At 41.0% G+C, this 27,088-nt stretch overlaps 1 protein-coding gene across 1 annotated transcript in view; it reads right to left on the bottom strand.

The window, feature by feature from the left end:
* The window catches only part of nbas (NBAS subunit of NRZ tethering complex), a 160,108-nt gene that overhangs the window by 86,325 nt on the left and 46,695 nt on the right, over positions 1–27,088 (bottom strand). The window contains exons 24-36 of the mRNA XM_042389831.1: positions 25,000–25,185; positions 22,498–22,671; positions 21,991–22,124; positions 18,363–18,425; positions 16,370–16,492; positions 16,173–16,275; positions 15,786–15,863; positions 15,496–15,650; positions 11,412–11,524; positions 8,901–9,014; positions 5,596–5,709; positions 3,303–3,460; positions 2,356–2,439 (exon numbers count right to left, since the gene is read on the bottom strand). Coding sequence (XP_042245765.1) covers positions 2,356–2,439; positions 3,303–3,460; positions 5,596–5,709; positions 8,901–9,014; positions 11,412–11,524; positions 15,496–15,650; positions 15,786–15,863; positions 16,173–16,275; positions 16,370–16,492; positions 18,363–18,425; positions 21,991–22,124; positions 22,498–22,671; positions 25,000–25,185 — 1,599 coding nt within the window. The remainder of the gene's footprint in view (positions 1–2,355; positions 2,440–3,302; positions 3,461–5,595; positions 5,710–8,900; positions 9,015–11,411; positions 11,525–15,495; positions 15,651–15,785; positions 15,864–16,172; positions 16,276–16,369; positions 16,493–18,362; positions 18,426–21,990; positions 22,125–22,497; positions 22,672–24,999; positions 25,186–27,088) is intronic.

The raw sequence follows: 27,088 nt of genomic DNA, 5'->3' as shown, positions 1-27,088 counted from the left end.
TTCAATAAGAGCAGGGCTCTCTGTGTGTTTGTCTGTTTGTTTGTGTATTGCATGGGGGAATTATATTATACACTGCTCAGGCTGCAAAGGGTCCTCTAAGCCCTGTGTGAGAGACATACAGTGACTACGTTAACATACACTAAATATTCCAGTTTTTGCCCTTATTCAGAAAAAGACAATATTCCTACTAAGCTGTTTACAAGGCTAATGAAAATGAATATTCAACCAATATTCCCATTTACATGCAGCCGTGCATACTCCGTTTATCACGTTAAAATATGGAAAAGTGGAACAGCTGGAGCTGCTTGTGCCATTTTGCTTCTTTGCGTCAAAATAGGGATTTTTCAAAGTTCTCCACCAATGGCGGACTTGTTCAACCGTGCAAACACAGCCTCCTTCTTTCATTCATTCAACCACCTTCTTGAGAAGGTCAGCGTTGCGATATTTGCACATGTCCAAAAACTTGTTGATATCCAAGTCTTTTAAAATGTTTAAAAGCAGGCGTGTTTCTCCTTCTGACCAGAAATGTGGGCTTTTCTTTTGGGCCTGCACCTCTATTCCAGCCTAATATTAGCGTAAAATATTCCTCTAATATTCCAGCCTTATTCCAAATGTAGCATTTCCTGATTAACACATGTGGGATTAAGACATGTGGGATATGCCCATAATATTCGGGTTTTAGGAGCATTCTTTGGACATGTACACAGAGCATACAGAATATGCCTCTCAGTAGGGGTTTTTACTGCAGTTTGCAACACACAGCTTCTTGCCTGTTTACGGTCAGCTCTGTGCGTTGTAAACAAACCAACTAGCCAACAGTTTGCGAGGCTGGGATAGAGATGCATGACGGGCTGGCTGTGTAACTCACTCCTGCACAGGCAAAATGACATATGTAGCGGCAGGAAGGCAGACAGAGGAGAGGAATGAGAGGAGAGCAGAGAGCTGTTCAGGGTGGGCTGGAAAAACAGAGCGTGCCTTCTCCATGATGGCAACAGAGGGGATTGGTTATTATCCTGACATGCAGCCATGGACTGACGATGATGACTCGGCAGTGTAGAAAACATCACAGGACAACCTAGGTACTAGATGTACCTGTGACTATAAATTTATAATATCAGTCATATAAATATCACTTAGAAATATCAAGCAGCAGCTCACTAATGTTTTTCACCTCGAGGGTTTACTTCACTGCCTGTGGAGATCTTATGATTCCCGTTCCCTCTGGAGCAGAGGGAAACCCTGAAAACCCTCTGCGTGTAAACGGGGATATTAGTGGAATATTGATTTTCATTAGCCATGTAAACACCTTAGTAGAAATATTGTGTTTTTTTGGAATAAGGGCAAAAACCGGAACATTTTGTGCACGTAAACATAGTCAATGTGTACTTTTACACAAAATGTCTGTAGATTCATTGGTGATTTTCTTTGAATCAAATACTTTTATTAAGAAATTCCTTTCATAACCCAAAGACCTTGAAAACAGTTGCTTGTTTCTTAAAGTAAAGCAGGATTTTGCCAGATCAGCTTTAAAGCTAAATCAATATTTGTACGCACTGCTCAGCCAGTCTAAAAATCATGAGAATTAAAGGTAAGATTGAGGTTTTTTTTTGACAAGTAGAAAGTTTCCTTCATCCTTAAAATGAACATAAATTGACAAACAAAGAATGGTGCATTGTACTGCAAACGGCATTATGTTATATTTGTGAAAGTGCACCACTGATCTTCATGCTATGTTGGTTACTGCACAATTGGAAAGGATTTTAAAACCACATTTAGAGGGCCAGTGGACTGCGGCCAAATCGTTTAGTGCCTTTCATCAATACTTTATTTGGCAGGGGATTGTGGGTCAGGGAATGAAAGGGACCCAAACACACATACACTCAAGATGTTTGTAAAAAAAACAATACGCACACACACTCAAATACATGAATGCAAGTAGCACACCTTCAGGGAGCACATACACACACATCAGGAGGGCATAGGAGTAGGGAGTAGGGACATCAATACAACAATAAAATGACAACAGACAGCTTCAAATGAGCACCCATCCACACACAAAAGGGGATGCAATGCAAGTCATGAAACATTAACATCCACTCATGGCATCATAAAGCTGGCGGTGCTGAAGGGGAGGAGAAGGGAGGCATAAATAAACCAAGAGAGCTGAGCAACCTTAACACTAGATTTACACCTCATCAAATATGGAGCAATAGGAAAACACACAAAACCAACTAAAGGAGACACACCCACACAGGAATAGTAGAAGAGACAGCCACAACTCAGACAAAGAGCAGATGTACGACAAGGTACAGAAAAAATATACAGATTTGCTTGTGGAGACTGAGACAAACAAACCTTTAGAGAGTCTGTCTTGTCAGCCTCTTGTCCACTCTCTGTAATAACAGGCTCCATTTGATAGTTAACTGCCTGGTACAACACCTGGAGGACAGAGAGAGTGAAGAAGGCGGAAAACAAAAGGATAAGATTTGGTACTTTATTAGATAACCTGTTGTTTTGGTCAAGAAATCTGATTGGATAAATTATAAGGTAAATGCAATCGGGTAAACTAAAAGGTGAGTGTTGTGGAGAATATGAACGATGGTCAGCACCTCAGTAGAGAAAGTATACACAAGCCTTTGATGTCTTAATGCTGAAAATATTTATTGAAAGCACTTGGCCAAACGGAGAACTGAGTGTTCTGCTCTGATGATGTCTCTTTCAGTTCTGCCCACTGAAGGTCTGACTCTTAGTCTTTAACCTCAGCCTACAATATGGAAAAATTAGTCTAATTGGTTCACTAGTTTCTAAACAAGTAATTGCATTTTACCCGTGTTAGTTCAGGTCACCGTCAGCACATTCTGGTTTGAATATCTGATCATGTATCTATGCATTCACCTATCTGTGTTGTCTAGGAAGGCCCCGTCTGACCTTGGTAACAGCCGCTATGTCGTGCAGTATTTTTGAGGGAAATTGCACAGCAAGATAACTGCGAACAAAAGGTAATTTTCTTGTCAGACTTGAACTATATATATATGTTCTAACAATAATGTGTTCAGATAGAACAGGATTGGTTAACTACAGTGGGACTGCACTGTACTGGATGTCTTGTGACATGCTAATGCTAGGATAGGAGCTCAGCATCCATACAATTTTAAATATTAGTGTTATTTACAATGTCAGTATTGACTGGGTCTCTCCAATTACATATTATAGTTGTTTGTTTACACATGTTATTATTAAGAATCAGTACTGGTGTATAAAAAGCTATATTGATCAAACTACAATGGAAGGTAAAGAGCAACCTGAGTCTGCAGGTCACTTGAGGCAGCCAGGAGGCCGTGGATGTTGTCGGGGGGACAGTGGGTGAGCGAGAAGGCTAACAGCTCCTGCCGGGCGTCCAGGTCTTCGTAGCCCTCGCACTGACCGAGCAGGCTGCACACCTCCCATGCTTGACTGTAACCTGGAGGAAGAACAGATGGAAGGAAATGTGTAGGGGAGGCAAGGTGAAACAGAGGAAGAGATGATGTGGTCCTTTCAACACATACTGCAACAGACACATAAGGTAGAGTGAGAAATCTAAGAATATGCAGAACAAAACAGCAGAGGATATAACACTTAGATATGACTATATAATAAAGCGCAACCTTCTAAACCCTCAGGATATTAATATGTATTTAAATATAAAACATGTTTCCCCTTGAAGAAAATATCAGCCAGATGCATTGTAATAACTGTGCTACATTTGTTCCGGTTTTATCAGTCAAAAACTAACACGCTACCCTGACTTCATTCTTACAAACAGATTCAATTATTCCCACTGCGTTCACAGACAGAGAACACTGGTGCTTATCTGATTACACCCTCTCTTTCTACCAGACACCTTTTTCACATCCACACTGTCTCCTGTTACTCAGCACTGTGGGAAGACTCGGTGGAACCCTCTTCAGTTTAATTTTTCTGTGGTGTAACATAAGACAGGGTCAGACATAATATCATTACCTCAGTACCACTTTAAATCCCTTTAGGAAATACTGGACTAGACTGGGATATAGACTAGGATGTAGCTCTCCTTATTGTTGTTCTCTTGCACTCATTCAACCTTGATTTTGGTCATCTGAGGAAGGATGTAAGAACTCCAAAGCAAAAGGTTTGAAACCATAAGAAAAATCATAACAGATACCAACTTAGAAAACACCAAAGAGCACAAACATACCCAAAGTGTGATCATTTATAGAGCATATGAATAGACACCACTGTGGTTGTCGTTCATCCATATTCTATGAAAAACTTGTGATTTTCACAGTAATTATGGTTGAAAGAGCCCAGTGACATTTAGTCTGGTGTCTATTCTACAGATTCAGTAGTCATTCTGTATGTCATCCTTGGTGCAAGTAAAAGTATTTTTTTTTTCATCACTCATTTAACTTTTACTTAACAACCTGGGTCTTCTCCTTTTTGCAGTTTTGACCACCATTACTATCAGTTATTATAGCAACTTATCAACTTTCTGTTGCCAATATCTGGGGACATTGTGACTGTTAGACATGGCTCTATAGCATGGGGCAACCAGGTTTTATGTCAGGTTTCAAAATAAGTCCAAACATGAGTTTAATCATATTATCTAAACTTCTTATTTGGAGGGTTTTTGTAAATTCTAACACTATTCACCATTACCATTTTATCTATGCCCAGGCTACTAACTGAACCACTACTGTGGTTGCACACATAAAGAATTTTGCATTGCATTTTGCATGCAATTTCATCAACGATTATAGCTGACACTATGGGTGTATTTGCATTTACTTCCAATGAACCAGGTTTAGACAATTAGACTATCTTTGGAATTTGTTTAAAATCTGCTTGTGTTTTCTATTGAAAAGCTCTGTCTAAGCAGGACCACAAATTCCCCAGATGTCATCAATGACATTGGTGAATAAAATATTATCACAACCAATAGTCATCAGCTACACTGGATGCCACCTTGGATCAGCAACTATGTAAGTTAACTGGTAAATTAGGGCAAAGAGGACTGATCAGGCAGTGTAACATCATTGTTGGCAGTGGAAGGAACACTTTGAGGATCTCCTAAACCCGACTGATATGCCCTCTGTGAAGGAGGCAGAGTTGACTCAGAAGATTCAGGGGAATCCTCACTCATATCCCTGGCAGAGGTCTCTGAGGTAGTCAAAAAACTCCTCAGTAGCAAAGGTGCCAGGTGTAGATGAGATTCACCCTGAGATGCTGAAGGCTCTGGACATTGTTGGGCTGCATCACTTCTATTAGCCAAGGTCATGATACTGTAGCTACTTCACTGTTCACAAGAAGAGCTAACAATAGGTTAGCACAGAGTAAAATAGGGTGTATAACATTCTCAAAGACTCACTTTTATGACACTGACTGGTGGAGTAAGGTGTGACAGACTGTGTGCTGTGAAACCATTGCCCTCGTGTGATGTTATAAGTAAGTCAGATGATGAGTAGACAAGCAGGAGTGAGAACTACATTAGTTTTTATCAGGGTTTATTGCACTTTGTGATACCTCAGCTAACTATCTGGCTGAGTAATGTGTCACAGTTCTCCAGTGTCAGCTACATACCTGCAGCCATGAGGTCCTGGCAGTGGATATAGGAGGCCTTGAAGTCCAGACACTGGAGAGCTTGCTCTGCCAGCAGGGTCAGCACTTGGCCTTTTCGCGTGGTCTCGTCATCTCCTAGACCCACACAAACACACACACACAGACACACAGATATTCATTTAAACAGAAATCAACAGTGGGGAGATGCAACACACAAACATGAAAGTGTTCAGTCTTCTTAAAAAATATTTTTTAATCTTGAGAAATGTCAACGAAGCGAACGCACTAAACACCAAATCTCATAATCCTGCATATCACATACAACATCTGGCTTAATAAACCTCTTATTAAATCTCTATCTGACAACACTCACATACACACACACACAGAGAGACTCAAGGTTGGAACGTCTAAATGTATTAGCTGCAAAATCAGACCAGCCCCCCTAGACTAAATATTAATCAGTGTCTACCATAAATGAGGTTATTGCGGTGTCTGTTCATCTCAAAGACAGAAAATGAAATATTTAAAAAAAAAAAAAAAAAAAAGAAAGAAAAACATCTTGCTGTCTTGCTAAACAGGAATAAATCTCAGTTAGATATCTTGGTGGGATTGGTTGTGGTGTTAACATTCATGTGGTGGCTCAGGACAACCTTTGATATCTGTCGAAGCTCAATAAACAAAAAGGAGAAGACAGGGCGATCAAAAGAGGCATGGGCAGAAACAGGACTTCTGAACAAAGCTCGCGCACTGAAGATCAAAGAACAGGATTGAGATGAAGAAATGTAATGGCACTGGATCTGTGTGTGTGTGTGTGTGTGTGTGTGTGTGTGTGTGTGCAGACTGAGTGACGGATAGAAATGCGGTGTTTACTGCGAGGAGGAAAGAGGTGTTGGTCAGATATTTTCAGGGTGACTGGTGAAAGGGTGTCTTCAAAAGCTGTCAAGACCTCAATATAGTGGAGGTTTGTGTGCGCTGTGTGTGTGTGCGTCAGCGCACCTTCGTTCACCCTTCGTTCTTTTAGACCAGATGCTTTTATCAAAACATTCTCTGGCCTTTTATCAACAGGATCCAAATCCCACATCTTGGAAATTCAATTGAAGACTTTGCCTGTCCTTGATGGGCCAATCAAAGGTGAGGAGTGTCAGACAAGCAACAAATAAAGAAAAATACTCCTGTTAATAAGCTTAGACTACAATGTGAACTCCTAAGGCTCTTTACTGGATGACAACATCATCATCCTGATCCTTTCCCAGTCAGCACAATCGAATTCTCATTTGGTGTATGATAATTATTGATTCATTCACACAAAAACAATTTTTTTTCTTAACCCTAATCCATAAGACTGAATGTTTTACGTAGAGCGAGGCAGGAACCAAAGCCTTAGGGTTTTTTTAACGGGTATGCTGGTGATACCTGCATTAAATATTCACCACCGAGCCCTCGAGCTATGCGCCCTTCAAAAGCCTCCCCCCTGCATTTATTTATTTAAAAATGTGTTTATTCCTCTTCTCATCTCCCTCTGCCTCTTTTTTTTTTTTGAAACCACACAGTGTGAGCTGCCTGCTGACTGAACGCGAGCAGCACAGAAACAGAAATGCCACAAGGCCGGTTAGCAGGTTTCCTTCAGCTGGTGACAGGCCTCAGAGAAAGAAGAAGACGGAGCGAGCTGGAGTACAAGTTAAGAGATGGAGGACCAGAAGAGAGAGGAAAGCAAAAGAGACAGAGAGACAGACAGTCACAGAACGGTCTAGCTGATATTCTTGAAGAGGGAAGAAAAATGAAACAAACGCTGAGGTAGAGAGACAGAAGAGTGCTGTCTGCAATGTTCACGTCATATTGAAGGAAAAGAAAGAGGAGGATGACATCTTTGCCTTTCCCACAAGTTGTCAATTTACTTTGACAGTGCTGGGCAGTTGGAAAGGTCCCAATTTACTATATATATATATATATTTATATAGTTTTACTTAAGTAATTTCATGCAGAAATTTAAAATCAACCTAATGTAGCTGATATCTTTCACTTTTCAAATGTCTACTTCTGCATTTATGGTCAGTTTGCTGCAGTGTTTACTGCTTGCTACTGCAGTTTGTGATGCCAAATGGGAGATGAGAAATCTCACACAAAAATTTAAAAAAGTTTGTTTGCATTCCCTGCTAAAGAAAGTAGACAGGAGAGGATGGAGAGACATACCGATGCTAAATCTAGAAACTGAAATCTTTTTCTTCACCGGCGAGGTTCGTGAGTGTGTAGGATGTTGCTTAAAAAGCTGAATCATCTTAAAGTGCGCTAAGAAATAACCTGACAAATCTTTACTTTCACCTTTCCTTCTACATACAATAGCAAGCACAACACTTGCCAGGTTTCACTGCTAAACTGAACACTGCTTATCCTACTTGTACACTGTGCTGCATACATCACCCGCTCTCTCGGACAATGCCAAATCCTTTAAATGTTATTATGAATAGTCGATAATCTTCAGATATTTTCTGCAAATTACAAACTGTAAACACATTCAACAAATCATGCCCCTTACCAGCACCTGTCAGCTTTGAAAGAAGCTGGAAGATCAATACTTTTATCTGTTAGTTATTAAAGATACATGAGGCAGTAAACAGAGCTTCAAAGAGGCCAAACAGTGAGTGCCTCAATTCTACAACAAACACAAGAACTGCAAAAGTATTTACATGTCAAATTTCATCATTTAGGAGAAGTAGTGACTGAGATTTAGGCTAAAATGGGGATGGAAGGTAAACATGAGAACAATTACCATAAAACGTAGTCATCAATGAACAAAGCCAGTATTTATGAATGAGTTGCCATTCAGAAACAACGTCTATCCATTCATCTTCTGCACATCCTGGTGTTCGTTGCTGACTTCATGGCCTTGTGCTGAACCTGTCCTTGACTGTCAAAACTACATGAAACTTGAGCGCAGAAAAGAGGTTTAGAATGCACAAGAGCAATGCATCTGGGGAATGAAATTTGCTCGCTCCTTCAGGGTACGTGTATGTGTGTGCGCTTAAGTATGGATTTTTGCTTTGCGAGCTGCAACACCGCTCATGAAGATGAATTTCCCTCGTGTGAGAACTGTCACTGCACTCGCTTGAAAGTACCCACGCACGCTGGGGTACGTCTCCGTGCCTCTCTCGTGTGGGCGGTCCTTTTCACTTAATCTCATGAGCTTTGTCATGAAACCGCCACCGTAGAAGGGTCTGGTATATTGAATGTTAAGTCTCAGACACATTTTTAAACATTATAAAACTCAAGAGGGTAGTGAAAACAAAAATGATGCAATGAGAGACCAGTGGTGTCAGCCGTCATACCTGCTACTCTGAGAAGTGAGGCCAGATTCAGTAGAGTGGTGGACTGCTTGTAGGCCGTGGAGCAGTGGGCGATGCATTCTTCTATGAGAGACAGACGGTTTGACCGCAGACGCACTGGAGAGGGAGCAGAGGAGGAGGAGGAGGGCATGTCAGACATGTTTTGTTAATTATTCAATCTGGACCACTTACAGCTGATGATAGAATTGCAGTAAATGATCTGCAATAATGGATGCAGCTGCTGCTATAATAAAAGCAGACGTTATTGTTATTGATCAACAGAAAAAGATCTTAAATGTCAAAAGTGAAAAAAGATCTCTACAATTATCTAAATTAATTAAGCACTGTACAAATGCATCCTGTAAAATATTAATGTATTACAATTTTGCACATCTGCCAACATACAGTATATGCCAATATTGATATACTGTATCTGTAATGAGTCAGTACAGGTCACTATACTCGTCCAGCTGATGCATTGGCTGCAATGTCAAAGCCATCATTAATCAACGCTTTTAAAGAATTTTAATTGGAATCATGTCAACTAAGATCTTGTGAACAGAACAGATAAGAACAAAACTTTATTTCTCCACAAAAGCAGAAAATAGCCATTCAAATACGGCTCATTAAAACATCAAAACACAAACACACACCCCATAAACATAACACTGGTGGTATGAATACAGTATAATACAAATCACTATATTTAAGAAAAGCATGTCAAGAAAAAAGCAGAGTCTCTAAGAACTGAGCGAGCCAATTAAGAGTTTAGCTCGTGTTGCTTGCAATCCTTTTAAACACATTTTGTTTTGTGCCTTCATCGTTTCGCAGTCTGTGTCTGGAAACTCTAATCTGGCACATGACTCCATTTGTATATCATATCAAGACGTAATTCCAAGCTATTTCAGATTGAATGCTCATTGTTTAAAACCAATTATAGACATTCAATTTTACATATAATAGATTGCAGCGTATCAGTTCTTCCAGATTCAGAGGATGGTAGAGAATCTTTTGACAGGCTTCAGTGGGGTTTTTTTTTAGAATTTTGAGTTCAAAATATTGAAACTCCAGAAATCTATTACCATATTTATTTGCTAACCCTGCACTGTGAACCTGAGAAATGGCATGTATAGTGCCTCTGCAGGCCCCTGTGCTTTCTCTGCACCCCACTGAGGATCTTTATGGCTTGGCATCACTTTGGGCGAGGCCTACAGGGAATTCTGCGGAGGGTGATGTGTATGAAGCATCACCTAAGGCTCCGTAGGAGGTGCTGCAGGAGACGGATTACCTACGCTCAAATCCTTTCACTTCACACTTGTGTTTGTGAGCGTGTGAGGGGATAGGGCTTTTTTTTTGTTGTGAAAATGAAAAATAATGTGTATTTCCTTGTGTGTATCCAGCATGTGTGCATGTGTCCTTGAGTTGGTACAAATAAATAGTAAGAGGGTACTGCAGGCAATACAGAACCTGCTCAGGGCCAGTCTGGCTCTGAGCAATGAAATAGGTATTAGGACAGTACTCACTAATACAAAACACATACAACTCCCTTTCTTTCCTCTCTCTTTGTAGGTTTTTGTCGTCTGTCCTTTTCCACTTTTTCCCGTCATCCTTTCCTTCTTTCACTTTCTTCCTAAACTCTCTCATGCTCTCACTTTGTCTCGCGGGTAAGAATAAGTGGGCAGTGAGAAAAAAATAGTATGTGTAGACAGCAGGGCGTGAGGGGAAAGAGGATTGAGGGTGCGGGGGCAAAAAAAGGAGTGGAAAAAAAAGGAAAATGTAGGGAATAAGTAATGCAAAGAAAGGAAGGACATTAAGAAGGAGAGGGAAAGAGGAAGAGAGATGGAAGTTTATTGCGCTCTCCGTCACAGTGCTTTATGCTGGCAGCTCAGTTTGATGAGGGCAAAGGGAGGGGGAGAGAGCAGAGGCCTCGGGGGCTAACAACACCTCGGTTCAGAGGTGAGGCGACGAGGGGCTAAGCTGGTTCATTCCGGCTCCACTGTTCCCTTTAACAGAGAGCCGTGCCTGGAAAGTGTTGCGGTAGGGTGCCGATGTGGAGCCAGAAAAGAGTGAAAGAAAGAGCGTGGAGGTGAATACTGATTGGTCAGGTTTACAGATGGAGCAGAAATATATATATATATAAAAAAAAAAAGGAGGTGTATGTGTGCGCATGTAGGATGGAGAGAGAGTGAGAAAGATACACAGCACACACGTAGAGACCAAACACTTCAATCCTAATTAGGCCATCAGGCAGATGTTGTTTGCTCAACAGTTGATCCATAAATAACCATATATTGAGATATAGTGGCAAGAAGAGGTGACATATGGAGGGATGGAGGAACTGATGGCAGGGAGGGAGACAGGTTGGATGGTGCACGGGTGAGCTCAGTCTGAGTTGAAATTAAGAACACTTGAATGAATGACTCTAAGAAGTCAAATTCAGAAATGTAAGCACATTTGTGTTTAATTGAGCATTTTTTCCACCATAAATACACACACACACACACATCGTAGTACCTTGCAATGGCAGGATGCTGACGCTGAAATCTTCCAGCTGGCTGAGGGCGCTGATGAGGTCCAGTTCCTCTTGGATGACCGGAGGACAGTCTGTGATCAGCTGGAGACATGCCCTGATACAGACAACAAACAGTTAAAGCAGGAACACATGACTACCAATCAGCTTTATTAATCTGTCCCCGAGTTCACCAGCAGATGACCTTGTGGGATCCAGAAGAGGAATTTCATTTACATATTAGCTGACGTTCTCATGATCTGAACAGAGAAATCAATATGAAGGAAAGAGGGAAGTTAAAGTATCAGGCAGAAAAACTGAAATCAAAATCCATTATCATAAATTATTGTTTGTACATTGAAGTTTATTTATTTTATTTCCCCCCTTCATGTATGTTAATGGAGTGGACAAAATCTTATGAACACCGTTCAATATAATACACTCCAGTACACCACCACCACCCACTACAACTTCAATAGTAAACATAAAGTAGAATTATCACCTTTCTGAAAATGTCAACAAAAGCTGAAAATGTATAAGTTTCCTAAATGTAGAATATATGGCAGAGCTGTTGTATTGGATTGCATTAGATTGCACAAGTGTACCTAATGAAGTGGCTGGTGAGTGTAATTTAATAAGGCTATAGTGCTATATTACATCAGGATGTGAGAAGATGGTCATGTTTTTGTCTCCTTTTGTAGTTCTTATTGTGTCTTCATGGAGCTACAGTATCATGTATTTACACGTTAAAAAAAAAAAAAGCCTTTGTGAATCATCAGTTGGAGAGTTAGACTATCAGCTATTCAGCTGGGGATGCTACAACAACAGCAAATGAGTTGTGGCACTTTTTTTTAAGTATGAAAAAGCATTAATAGTCACTTACATTTAATGATTCTGGAGAGTATTCCAGACACTGGTTGTAAAGCAGAAGCAATTAATTTAATTGCATGACCAGCTAAGTGGGAAAGCCTAAACGAGTTTTACTTATATTAGTGCAGATTTGTAAAGTTATGGACTCTTTTTTTAACTGTCAGCAAAAAGTATTTGTTAAGTCTCTTAAGTTTGTGAAGTTTCAGTGTCTTTATCAGAAACATGGTGAGACCACTCAAATGGATTTATTTACAAAGTCTAGACTAATTTGACGGATCTACAACAGGGGAGTTTTCTCTCGCAACACAATCCACACTCATTACCCTTAATAGGATTATGTAGCACATCACTTAGCATATGTAACACTGCATTGAATGTGTGTGTGCCTGATTAAAATGCAAGTATACTCCCTTCGTTTGCTTGGGTTTTTTTTTTTCCATCACACAATTATGCAGAAAAACAAAATACAGCAGAGAGAGAGAAGAAGAAAAAACAACACAAAATGATTAATTTACAAATAGCATAAATCCCAGATAAAACAACAGCTTAGAGAGGAGTTCTGATATCAGCTTCACTTGAGTGGGTTAAAGAGAGAAGAAACTTGTCCTTGGAATGTGCATTCAATGAAGAATCACACGCTGACCCACAGTTTTATCTAATCCTCAAAGTGTGCAAACAAAGACAACTAATGGAGAAGTGGCGGGGGGGTCTCGGAGCCTCTCGTGGCGTAATGAAAGCAATCCAAAGCATACATCTTTAAAACAGACTGACTCGATATTGTTAACGGACTAGAGGACACACACTCTGCAAAACACTCCACACGTAGCTTCCCACTCTTCGAGCATGGCTCGTGTTCTTGCCAGGAACGAGAGGTTTGTCCTGGCAAATGAGAGCAGAAAAAGGGCTGTTGATGGGCGAATGAGAGACAGAAGGAGGGCATGCTGATTATGTGCTCATGATGTGAAGTACCTGCAGGCGTCTGTGTTTGTGCGTGGAGAAAAGGCGATGGAAAAATGTCTATTTCAGTTTCAAGAGTCACTGAAAAGTCACTATGTGCTTTGCAGGATGTACTCTGTAATTTGCAGATAACTACTTCCTGTTAAACACACACATGGGCACAAGTAAACACTTATGTAACTGTCAATGGAACAGTGTAGTAGAAACCTTCCTCCTCTTGACCAAAGCAGGCTGTACACCAGCATACAAAGCAGCAACGCACTGACGCAACCAGCCTCTTGTCTTTTCTTTCTCTTTCTTTATTTCTGCTCTTGCTCTCTCACACTCATACAGGGTCTTGAGAGATGAGCTATGACCTAAAATACTGTAGAGGGGAGACAACCAGCAACGTGAATCATCATCCCCTTTAGTGCTTTTTTTTTTTTTTTTTACTTCTTTCCATTTTATTCAGCTAAATAGTTGCTGAAATATCTGATCTTTTCTCACTCTCAGAGTAAAAGGAAAGTGTAAGCCACAACCACAACTAGCCTTAAGTTTAAAAAGCAAAGATAAAGTTGACTTGAAAAGCAAGAACATATTTCATTAAGTTTGAGAACACTGGGTCAAACTCCCCAGGACCAACTGGAAGCAAAAGTACTATAGTTAACCCTAAGGACATAAATGTAACTCTGTATGGCATGTACAAAATTACAAATAAGCCTATTTTACATAACTGGAACAAGCATGTTTGTGTTTTGGAAATTTTAAAGCCTTAAAATTGCATAAACTGCTTTTTTGGCCACTGAAAAAAATCATATTATCACCATATAGCTGTTATGGAGAACACGTCTACACACTATTGAACAGAACTCATTTAGACATTTAGTCATGTTTCTAGCCATTTGGCAAATGTAAGTCCAATATTTACTCTCCATTTAGCTAACCACTCCTAGAAGAAATATCAGGAAATATTGAGAAATAACAGGTACTTCAGGAGCTAAATACTAGTCGCTAACCTTGATTGCCAGTTGTTAGGTGCTGGGCAGGTAGCATACAGTGGAGAGTTTTTCCACTGAAAACAGTTGCCTGCTGTGGCTGGAGATGATGTTGATGAGTAGAACAGCAAAGTTGCATGCCATAAAACCAAAACAATAAGCTGAAAGATGCTAAAAAGCTCCATAGAGCTGAGGGGAACTGCAGTCAGGTGACATCGTTCTGCAACAACTTTCCCATTACACACAGTAATTTAACCCACTGCTCATATGAAAATAGATTAGTGCAGCTTTAAATGAAAATATGTGAATGATATGTAATATGTAAGGACCTGTCACTCCCATGCTTCAATTTTTCTCTTTGTATCCATTTTTTATGAGCATCTCTCAGTGTGTGATGCTGTTGGATCACTTTAGTAGTTGGAGTATGTTTTTTTTAAAGTCTCTTTGTCCTTGTGTAAACTCATGCCTGGTGCCACCGACCGCATCCGTTTAGGACTCAGACAGGTGCGATTTGTGTATCTGTCCGAGCATGTGTGTGTTTGTGTGTCTTTGATATTTAGTACACAGGATAAAATATGTGTCTGTGGAGCAGTTATTTTAATCTAACGGGCACAGGCAGCCAGTCTGTACAGACTATTAATTTCAGAGCAACGGGCACATGTTCAGACACTACGTTCTGTCTCATATCTCAGATTCACACACAACAAAGACGCACACATGCACACACGCACACACTGTGGGAGGGTTACAATGGATGATGATGTCCAAGTGTGTAGAGGGGGGCCTCTGTATTGGTTACTATAAATGAATGACGACCCAATTACTGCCCCACTTCCCCACTAGGAACAGACGGTAAGGTTAGACATCCACTGGACCCCTGTGTGATCTGAAATGAGCAACAGACACGCATACACTCACATACAAATACACATTTGGTATAAACCTCTTGTAATGTACTATAGGAGATGAAACGCAATTATTTTTCCTGGTCTGCCATGAAAGCACTAAAACATACATCCGCCCACACACAAATAAATGGTGTTGCTCATATATCACAACAACGCAGGTTGACATCTCCGACAGCACACAAACACTATTACATGGCAAGTAACTTTACCTCAATACAGCATGTCTACTTTTAATCCTAACCATTAACTATACCAATTAAATGTAAAGTTCAACTGAGAAGTGGCATGACCTTTTTAGAAGAACTAAAACTCACTCAAAAGTTCCAAAATTTCAAATTGGTTCACTTCGGTATGCAAATACTCTTCATTATCCTCCTCACCTGGCCAGGCCCATGCAGGGGTCCGTCAGCGTTGTGGAGGAGTTGAAGTATTCCCTGGCAGCAGCCAACGCTAATTCCACACTGTTATTGTAGGCCACCTTCAGAGCGTAACCTTTACCACGGAAAGACAAGCTGACAGGAACATCCTGGCTGACCTGGAAGCATTCATTTAAAAATCAAGAGATCAATGAGGCTGCGGCATTAATTATGGGTGTTTTAATATTTGGAGATCCCAATGGGCAGAATGAATGCACTCTGTGAAGTACAGTTGGGAGTCATATTTAATATACCATGGAGCAGTGCATGAGCTGCCCAGCCAGGCGTACGTTCTCCACACGGCTGGAGCACAGCAGGGACTCCACGAAGACCTGCGGCAGTTGGGGAGGACAGAGGAATAAAAGAGATAATGTTTAAGTGAACAAAAGTTTTAACATCATTTGAGAAGTTGCATGGTAGAAATTGATTTGATCGGTGCTTCAGGAGATGGAGACGTGAATTATGGTCCATTCAAGGTGTGAAATTTGTAATCAGTGTGACGCTTTTTAACTTTAAATCACAGGTCCATTTTTTTAGATAACATGTTTTAGTACAAATGCTATTATTTAATGTATAAATCTGCATAGCAACTGGCTATAGAATATGATATATTCTTTTGCTGTTTTGCTGGGGTGCAGTACCTGGTGGCATATCTCTGGTTTTAAACAAGTGTAGACATTCTGCTGCATGTCTAGCAGATCCTGCAACAGCCCTCTCCACACAGTCTCGCTCACTGGAGGGTTTCTGGACACACACAAACATGTGTAAATATACTGTGCTGAAAGTTCATGGGAATTTTTTTTTATGTGTGTGTGTGTGTGTGTTTTTAAGCACATACTTGCGTCCAGTGTGGCGGCACAATTTGATCATTAGTTGGTGGGCTTCTTCTTCACTGGTCTGACTGTTCTTCACATATGAGATTGGCTTCTGCAGACTGTGTTTCTCCAGAACCTCCACCACGCTATAAAGTATAAGCACAAATATACATATATATATATCATAATGAGCATCGTAGGTAACCACTCATGTAATCACAGAAAAGAAAAAAAACAGACAGAAAATTGCACAACAAAACCAGACAGTTTCGAGTCACATTAATCAACACGTTCTTTCAGTAAAAGGGGTAGACAGGATGATTGGCAGAAGTAGGTATCGCGGTAAGAAATACCAAAGGAGAAAAAAAACAGGGGAAAAAAAACCCTGAAAAATCCAAGGGAGAGTACAGAGGAAAAAGACAGAAGAGGTGTATGCTCTAAGCCGTTCATTATTTTGGCAGCAGAAAGTAATTTGCAAACCACAGTGCAGATGGAGAAAGTGTAGAGCAAGACTGAAGAGCAACATGATAAACAGCATGCCAACAAGACAGCACCTCTTTGTAAGAGTGTGTGTTTGTGCGTCTAGGATGTGAATGCTGACAGTCTTATATGACAGAGGGAGAGAGAGAGTTAGCGTGCATGGATGTATGTGTGTGTGTGTGTGTGTGTGTGGGTGAGTGTGTGTGTGTGTTGGCGTGGGATTAGCATGGCACCCCTAGTCTCAACAGGGTCGTGCTGCTACAGATGTTCACTCTCTGCTGCAACTCATTACCATAGTAAACAGGTGCCTGTGAGTGCATGTGTGTGTTTGACTCTATGTGTGTGTGTGTGTGTGTGTGAACGTGAGCAAAAGACAGAGACAGACAACAAGGCCTGATATTTACAACCCTGTGTGTGTGTGTGTTTGCTCGAGTGCAAATGTGTGTGTGGGAGTGTCTGCATGTTCCCTGTGCACATATTAATGTGCCAGCGAGCGGTAGTGGCAGCAGCTGAAAACAGCTTTTATTCTGGAGGCGCTCTGAGAGCAGACACTTTGCATTTACTGCCTGATTCATCTCGGTGAGTGTGTGTGTCTGTGTGTGTGTGTGTGTGTGTTTGTGCATGGTTGTGTGTGTGTCTATGTTTAAATATGTGTGGATATTTGTCTGTAAAGGCCAACAATCTAACACAGGCTTTCCTGTTGCTGCTTCCTTCTCCTCCTCCTCATCATCATCATCATCTACACTCCCATTCCCTTCAGGCTCCCACCCTCTTCCCCTGCCTTCATCCTTATCCTCCTTTCTTCCTCCTCATCACTTCTCTGTGTTCGGAAGTTCACCCTAAGGGGAGGGGGGAGGAGGTAAGAGAGAGAGAGAGACTTGCAGGTGATTTTAACCTGTAACAGAGAAAATGCCCGAGGCTATTTAAATGTCATGGGACAGACATCGGTCCTTTGATATTATGTGTGTGTGTGTGTGTGTGTGTGTGTGTGTGTGTGTGTGCCTGTGCGTGTGTGTGTTGATGGCGCATCGATGTCTCTTTTCCTTCTAGGTGTTTTCTATCAGGCTCATTATGGGGGAGGGAAGTAATAAGCGTCGCTACAAAGTGAAAATTTCCAGAGCAAAGGAGCACTAATCACCAAACTGAAGGTATGATCTCTTCAGCACTTTGAATTCCTGACCAACAGGTACAGCAGAGATGTTTGGATAAAGAACCAGAGTCAATCTGCATTATTAATTCATGTTTTGATTATTTGTTTTGGATTCATTTAGTCCATAAAATGTACAAAAATGTGAAAAATGCACATCATAAAATCCTTCAAAAATCTTTGTTTTGATAAACAGTCCCAAACCAAAAGATATTCAATTAAATTAACTGTTATAGCTAAAAGGTAAAAGAAGCATCTGAGTCTGCAGCTAGCTTATATTTGGAAAATCAGCTTTATCCTGAATGCCCGGTGGAAGTGGGTGGACAGAAGAAGACAGAGGAGAGAGGGAATGACAGCTCAAAGTTGGTGCGAATGTGTTGCTGCTGTACCTGAGGTGCTTCTCTAGTTTGTCCACCTGATCATGGAGTGACGCAGTGATGTCCGTCTCTGGCCTGTTAGGATTATAAAAACACATATACACAAACAAAAGGTTATTTTATGTTCATGTCCTCAAAATAAGGTGTTTGGAGTAAATAAAGTAGAACATAAAGTACAAAAAAATGTTTGCATACAGTGTTAAAGTGTGTGTACCATACAGTGTCTTGCTTGTACTGTATGTGCGTTTATGCTTGCACAGTGTACTGTATGTGTGAGTGTGTGTGTGGCCTACCACTGCGAGGTTGTATCAATTCCCCACTAAAAATAAAACCCCATGATGCTTTGCCTTGAGGCAAAGGATTCTGGGTCAGGCTGACCTGTTCCTCACTAGAGTACTGACCCTGATGAAACAACCTTCTGTGTCTGTGTGTGTTTCAGTCAGCGAGTGTGTGTTCGTCTGTTTTTTGTGAACACACCAGCTCTCTCCTCACACAGAATCTTGACCTCTCGATCCGTTTCTCCGCATCCTTCTCTTCTTCAGCTCTAACTGTCTCTGACTCCACCTCCAGCTCTTCCTCTTCTTAATATTTTTTTTTTCTCTCCTTGTTCTATTTCTCTCTCCCTCTCTCACCATCTAGTCCCCTGACCATTTCTGCATGTCTTACTCTCTAAGGGTGGATGCACATTACATTCTTCGGAGCAGATTTAGACCTAATTAAGCCGTCTCACACACACACACACAAAAAAAAGAAAAAAAAAAAAAAAAATCAGAAAATTGGGTTGAAACTACCAAGTCATGTTTTCTCTACTAGCTTGCAAATCTGTAATATTCTGGGCTGGGATGGCAATTTTAGAGCTTAGCAAGTCAGAAAAAATCACTCCTGGGAGAAATGTGAAGTTGAAGGCATCGCATATACAGTAGAGCTTTGCAGCATTGCTAATCCATACAGCACAGAAAGGAAGATTGTCTGGATGAAGTGAAATGCTTAGTGTGAAACGCAGTACTTTACTGATTTAGACAGAGACATGCAGTATTATATACAGTCAAGTATTTATATAATACCCTGTTTCTGTAAGGTAGTTAGGTTTCTTCCGGCACCGTGTACATAGCTATACCTATAGTTTTTATAGGTGTTATTTCTTCTGTAGTAGAGTTAAATGTTTTTATTACTGCAAGTAGTACAAACAAAACTCCATTTACCTTCACTGAATCTATAGTGTAACGGCAGAAATCCCAGGAACAAATATCTCTCTAAATTTAGGCAAATAAAACTCAAACTATCTGCCAGGCTGGATACTACTCAGGGGAAGGGAGAAAAAAGTTCTGTTTTTTGGTTGTTGTTTTTTTGCAGTTGGGTGAACCAACCCTTTTATGTAAAGCAGGACAGGAAGAAATGTTTAGTTTGCATTAACAGTTGCCTGCATGATCAGACTGTATTGTTGTACAGTTCAGTAAAATAATACACTTCGGTTGATGGCGGCGCTGCTCCGAAGTAGGACCATGATATCACATGTCAGTGCAGTTATGTCCTGCTGCGAGTGTGCGGCGGACACGTGCAGCTAAAACAGGCTGTGTGCGTCAGTTGAAAAGGGCAAAAGACATCACTGTTGAAAAGTGTAGTTGCTTCATTGCAGCCAACTGACAAGAGCAAATATGAAGCACTCCTTATAGTAGTAATTCAATTTTCCAATTAAAGTGCACACTGAAAGGATAATCCATCTAAGAATGAGTCATTTGAATTCATTTAAGCTACTCTGACACTCTACAGGTCCATTTAATCAACGGTTTTCTCTTTTGTGCTCTTGCTTTTTCTCTCATCATTCACTCCCCTTCAAATGCACTGCATACCCACACAGCCTCATGGGGGACTTAAAGGACAGGGCCTCCTGCCATATGAAAGAAAATGTGCGACAGACAAAGTGGGGGAGAGAGGGGCAGAATGCAATAGTAGGAGGTAGAAAATAGTCTATAGACTGTGGCTAGGCTAACTGATGGCTCCTTGGAGTCAGAGTTAAGCATGGAAGAAAGAGGAGGAGGAGGAGGAAAAGGGAAGTGCAAAGTGTGGTAGACAGAAACAGAGAAAGTAGTTAGGTTTATTGATAGGTCCTAGGAGAGGGGCGGAGAGGTGGAAGGAGAGGAAAGAGGTGGGAAAGGTGAGACCGATGTATTCTTGTGGATGAAACAATGGCGGACTGCCTTTCTAACTTAACATTGTGTTTCACATGATCTAAATTAATCTTAGAGTCGTATTTTTGTGGAGGCAAAACAACCAGTGCAAGCAGCACTCTGACAGTTTGGTATTTTCCTGACCTTGAAACTTTTTTTACCTGTCTGTGTGGTATTTTGGTGCCCAGTGGAGAGCGCACGGTACACAGGTGGGAGGAGAGGCGCAGACAGGTGGGAGGTTAATTCAAATAAAACAGCATAGACAGTTGTTGTATTTAGGTTGAGATTTGGTCCTAGACTTTGCCCTGAAAACAGACGTCTCAGAACCACGTCTGTTTCTGGCACAACGTCAATCCGCTGCTGCTTTGGTGATTCTATCAACAAGATCAAACTAAATACTTGCTGCGAACGTGCTACAACAACAGATTAATGCTTGAAATATAAACGATTTGTTTTGATTCATTTAATTAAACACTCTCCAACCAAAATCGGCACAGAAAATAACTTTTAATATCTTTAAAGCAGAGAAGTCAGTAAATTAGTCTGTACTGATCTATAAATGAATGTGGGTGATTCTTACAGTATCTGTTGTAAACAGCTGCTTCATACTGTATGAAAAGCTTCTCCTTCACTTCATTAAATCCCTGCAGCATCTGAAGGCAGCAGGACTGATAGGTTGATAAACCCGCAGCCTCCGAGAAGTGCTCCGCCGGAGAGCAGTGCCTTTACACACAGTCGTTTACTGTGTTTACCTTCATTAAATCGCCTGAAAACAACACCAGGCTGCGACAGTATAACCACACACACATCAGACTGGTCGGATATAACTCGATATATTCAGCCTTTTTTATTGAGGAGACATCAGATTACCGAGGCTCATCACAGCCTCTTTTCCAACTTTCTTTTTAGCAAAAGTGCGAAGTGCAAAAAAAACACAGTGCAAACACTGTTGTGTAACATTAATTTAGAAGGTGAGATCCATTAGAATTATTGCTCAAATAGTGTTGATCTGATATAATTATATAAATGGCTTCACTACATCAATTTCTTTATTTTTTATTTCTGTTGTTATTATAGTAACTGACTGATGAAAAACACCTACTTCATCTGTCTTTAGCTACAGATTTGTGGTGATGTGTGTTCATGTCGTGATGCTCTGAACAATCCAGACATTTTTTGTTTGCTGAGCTGTTGTTATCATACTTAACTGTGATTGGCACAACTGTTTCAGAGCTACAAGACCAGTGATGTGACTGGCTGAGAGAGTATTTAATATTTATTTAAAAGGTGCGCATGGAGACGCCTACACTGTCTGTGTACCTAGGACCTACCACCTTGCGCTTGTTGTTGCACTTGTGCAGTTAAAATAGGTCCTTAGTGTCGTCATTTGTCAATCAAAATATGAAGAGTGGGCATTTCAGAGTGTGTGTATGCACGTGATTACGCATGGCATGAGTGTGTGTGTGTCTGACCCGTAGCCCCTCTGTGGCAGACACTCCAGGATGTCATAACAGAGGCTGAGTTGGTCATCTCTCTCACAGCTGTAGATGCACTTCAGAGCGACAACCATCAGCTGGTCTGGGTCCCCTATGATCTTCTGCTGGCACTGGAGGGGAGACAGAGGGGAGGGGAGGTCAGTATGTGTGTATCCAGATATGACTGACCCTGGAGCCTGTACTTATACACCAAGGTCCTGCATCACTTTGAGTATTTTCTTCCCTTCGAGAGTTTGTGTGTTTGTGTGTGTGCATGTTTTTTAATAGCCAAGAGACCTGTCCTTGGCTGTGCCCTTATATGGTCATAAATATAACATTTACAACGCAGGGCTACGACACTGGCCCTGACATAGCACAAACAGCCAAACAGGAAGTTCGTGTGCGCACTTTCATTTTGTTGTCCCTCCATTAATGGGTAGCCAAGTGTGACGCCCCCCCCACCCCCACCCCATCCCACACTTGTGCTGGTGTTCTGATACTTACGTCAGGTTTTGAGTGCTGGAAGATGATGAGGGGTAGGCTGAGGTCTCGCTCCGCCAGGCTGACCAGGTACTCTCCGAGCAGAGCTTTAGCAGCACCCTCTTTCTGTCCTTCACAGCGGTGCAGGAACGGCACCATCCACTGGAAGGCATCTTTCACATAGCGCTCTGTGCTGGACTGGTGGTAGAAAGACATTTGACACAAGAAATGAGGAAGCAGTTTATGCAATGTACTAAAATGGATATGAACAGGTGCACTTCTCCACACCCATGGGTCACTTTTAACCTGTGGTGATGGATTCTTTCCTGTTCCATGGTCAAAACTCATACCTAGAGCATAATTGGTTGCATTTTTTGTTATATTTGTTGAAATTCTCTTGACATCTCGACAGCATTCAATATATCAAATGCTCTGACAATAAAAAGAAAAAAAATATGGTATGCGTAGCTGTCCAAGGCCTGAAATAAGTCTGTCCAATCATTTCACTCGGCCTACGTGAAATGATTGGATGGCCAACCTGCTTGTCTACCTGCCCACATTCTTCCCATGCACTCATTGCACATGACCGGAGTGTTCAAAACAGAAAGTTTTTTTTTCTTTGTTTTAATGTAACAATGCAAATTACTTTAAACTGCCATACAATTAAACCTGAACTTGAATTACAATAGCTACAGTACGCAGGTTGTGCTGTGATCTGTGCAGATGCATGTAAATCTCGCACAGAGCCTCGTACCCATCCTGTGACAGCTCTGACTCAGGATATACAGATAAGAGAGCATCTGAACACACAAAAAAACTGAGATTCAAAACAATATTCAGATGCTAAATGCAAACTTGCACACCCACACACAGACAATTTACCTTGCTGTACTGTGTCTCTGATAAAGAAAGACATCAGACACAGGCAAAGAGGGACATTTAATCTAGGTGAGTTTGGTAAACATTCACAGACATACACACACACACACACACACACTCACAACGCCCAAAGGGAGTACCAGTCAAACAGCATGTGTTAGTGCAGTCAACAACATTTGCTGGCTGTCTGCCTGTATGGCAGATCTTACTGGCAGTGGTCCTCACAGGCTAAAGCTGGCAGTTATTAGCTACAATTTAGAGGACAGCTCATATTATGTACTCCAAGGGGACTTGAAACTGTAGTACCTGCTACAGACTGGCTTTCTTAGCTCTCTTGCTGCTGTTGCATGGAAAGTCTGTATTGTCAAATGTCAGGGAATTCAAATCAAAAGAAATGTATTGTGAGACTGCTATTCAGTGCAATTTTTCTGTTTGCTTTGCTGCCTGTTGAAGTTGCAATTTGCATTCATTATGTTCCTTTAAGCAACAACCGAGAATTAAAGTAAACACACTATGGAACTTCAAAATTAGACGTAATTGCACGGAAATGACAGGCTAGCTTTCTTATTTTTACTGACAACAAACACCCCACACACTGTGAACTACACAAAGCAGCGTGCTGAAAAATGTACATTTAACACAGTGGAGTGTTGTGAAAGCAATATTCTGTCAGCAGAGACTAAAACAACATAACTTCATTCTGCCACAAAAACGATTTGGTCAAAACTAAGAAGATACTTTTTAATGAATATGTTTCAATGTAAAGATGCAAAACTATCAGAATGTAATAATGATGATGACAGAGAGATAATCTCTAGAGAGTTTTATTAACAAGATGATCTCTTATACCTACATCATTCTGGATAAGAACATCAGCATATGCCTGGTGGTTAATTTCATGGTGTGAGCAATACGAATCTCAAACCAACAAACTTGAACATGTGCCCTTTCCACACCCCTGGGTCACTTTAAACCTGTGGTGATGGATTCTTTCTTGTTTCATGGTTAAACCTCACACCTAGAGGATAAGTGGTTTTATCCTGGACACTGTAAGGTATCTTGTTCCAAAATACTGAGCATGTATGATCAAAAGCCCATAATACTCTAATAATAATAGTCTTTTTTTAGCAGCTATTGCTCACTCTGTAGTAAGATATTTCAGTGAAAAGATATATAGGAAACTTTTCTGATTTGAGGTCAAGGCTACCTTGGGCACTGCTTTACAACTTTATGTCTGTGGTCTTTTGGCAGAGTATATCAGATATTGATATTTTGTGCAGTACACGTCTAGTATTATAACCGTATTGGCATTTCTCTGTTAATTACTTTGACAAAGAGGTGACAGTGTATGTTCCACAACTAGAAATTTAGGTATTTACAGCAGCACAGGTTCCCTTAGAACAGAGCGAGTATAAAGAGAAGGAGTTTTCTTTAGTTCAAGTGAGTGACAGTCAGTTTTTACATCATGAAAATAATCATTAGTTATGGTGCTAAGCAGACTCCCAGGTGGCATTTTCCACTTAGACCACTATTTTTTCTTTCTTGTTCCATCAGTTGGATGTTTGACTTATATAATTACTGATTCTATGATTATATGATAGAGAAAAAAAAAAGTCTGCCAGTGAAAATGTGAAAGGTGGCACTTACATTTTTCATGAGCAGGCGGAGCTTGTCGATGTCGCTGAGCTGCTGCAAATCTTTAAGTGTCAGACTCAATTCACACGATGTCTCATACACGAGTGTTTCCATGGTGACCAAGTCATCACACAAGAGCTCTAGCCCTGGGATCTCTCGCTCCTTCCCCAGACGCACCAGTGACAGGGCACAGTCCACCTGACGGACAGAGAGAAATGGTGATGAGAAAAAAGCAATATGAAATAAATGCTTAGTTTCAAACAGTCAAACAGTCAGTTAGTGGTTTCAGGTTATTAGCATTATATAACAAGACCCTTTCACGCCCACCTCGTTTGAGGTAAAGACTTTTGGACTTTTCAGATTGATCTAAACCGAAATTACAGGTGCAAAACCATGGTTCAGTTCATTTCTAGTGTGAAAACATTTTTTGGATGGTTCAGACTTTCAGACCTATTAAAGGAAGTTCCGACAGGCTATTGTCAGAACTGGAAAAAGGAAAAATGACCCACGGTAGCTAATCAAGCCCTAAGGAAGAGCACCGGGCTTTGAAGCCAATTTCACATAGTGGCCAAACCGTGGAATTACAACTTCCAGGTCCGACAGGGGCCCAAAAAGTATTTTTCCTCACACACAATCATAGAAAAAGAAGCGGCTGTAAAACGGTGGATAAAGTTATTTGAGCGTCACAACCTCTGCGAAATGAATTGTTTCACTATCAGATTTATCCATTCAAGATGTGAAGGCAACTAGTCGATAGTCATTGAGGCCAGATGGAGTCGTCTTCTTGGGAACAGGAACCAGACAGGATGTCTTCCACAGCGCCGGTATCTTCTCCTGGTTCAGACTCAGGTTGAAGAGGTGTTGCAGAATAGCAGATAGCTGGCTGGTGCAGGTCCTCAGAGCCCTGGGGCTGATATTGTCAGGGCCTGCAGCCTTGCCTTGGTGGAGTCTCTCCAAGCATGTTTGATAAGAATCAGGAGGTCCCAGATGAAGTCAGGTGTATGTTAGGGTAAACTGAGGGGATCACACCAACTCTTGCTCAACACGGGGGTGATAAGGCTCCCTAATGGCTATGCTGATGTTCCACCCTGTTGTCTGGTGGGCACTTTTAGGATAAGCTGACCAATTCTACATTCAGCAAACAAATAAGAAGTCCTGCATGATGAAATAATAATCACATTCAAATTCTGCCTCTGACAGAATGCAGTCTAACCAAGCAAAGTATGGAGGGTGGATAAAATAACAAGGACACTGTACACTCTAGTGTAACACAGTACAAAAGACCAGCAAGAAATTGTGAAGTTGTGAAGTTTATATTGTTCAGTTTGTGTTGTGTGGATTATCTCTGTGGCTGTACTTTGTGGTGTTGTTGTATTGTATTGCATGTCTATACGTTGCCTTGTATCTCTCCATCTTTTTACAATCCAGTTAACACAGTCAAAGTAACTTGCGCAGCAGGTGCATAAACAGGCTGTTTACAGCAATGCACCATCAGGCTCCACATCACTGAAAAACTGTTGCTGAGGTCACTGAACTAGCACATGAACAAAACAACAATATCCCAACCAATCCAAAACCAAATAATAGCTGTCAGTCATTACTAATATCCAATCATTAGTCTTTGGACAATAAAACAAGGAAGATTTGGGCTTCCTGCTACTTTGATCGATAAAATTCCATCCAGAAGAGCAACCAATCAATATGTGGCCACCTATACACTGGCAGCATGCCCGGCCAATCGATGCTCAGCCACCTGTGGATACTAGCCAATCAATAGCAGATGCTGCTGGGCCCTGTAGTGATGATTGCTTTCTCTCCACCTTTTAGAGAAGGAGAGCCCTTTGGCACAGCAGTTAGCGCAGATTTTTGCTTGCACATGAGCACATGCACTCAAACTCACACAAGCTGGGTCTGCAACCTTGTCATTTTCAGCTTATCTCAACACATTTCTTGCTGAATAAATAACTGCACGCCTTCATTTGTAAAACGTACAGACGCTTGCACACAACAAGAGAAAACCCAAATCACCTTGAGTCAGAGCCTGTGCAATTAGATACAACAAGAGAGAGAAGTCTATTGATCTAACTGTGAGTAAAGATCC

Source organism: Thunnus maccoyii, chromosome 17 (genome assembly GCF_910596095.1).
Source record: "Thunnus maccoyii chromosome 17, fThuMac1.1, whole genome shotgun sequence".
Lineage (NCBI taxonomy): Eukaryota > Metazoa > Chordata > Actinopteri > Scombriformes > Scombridae > Thunnus > Thunnus maccoyii.
The sequence above is the reverse complement of the archived record's forward strand: the minus strand, read 5'-3'. Positions and strand labels throughout refer to the sequence as shown.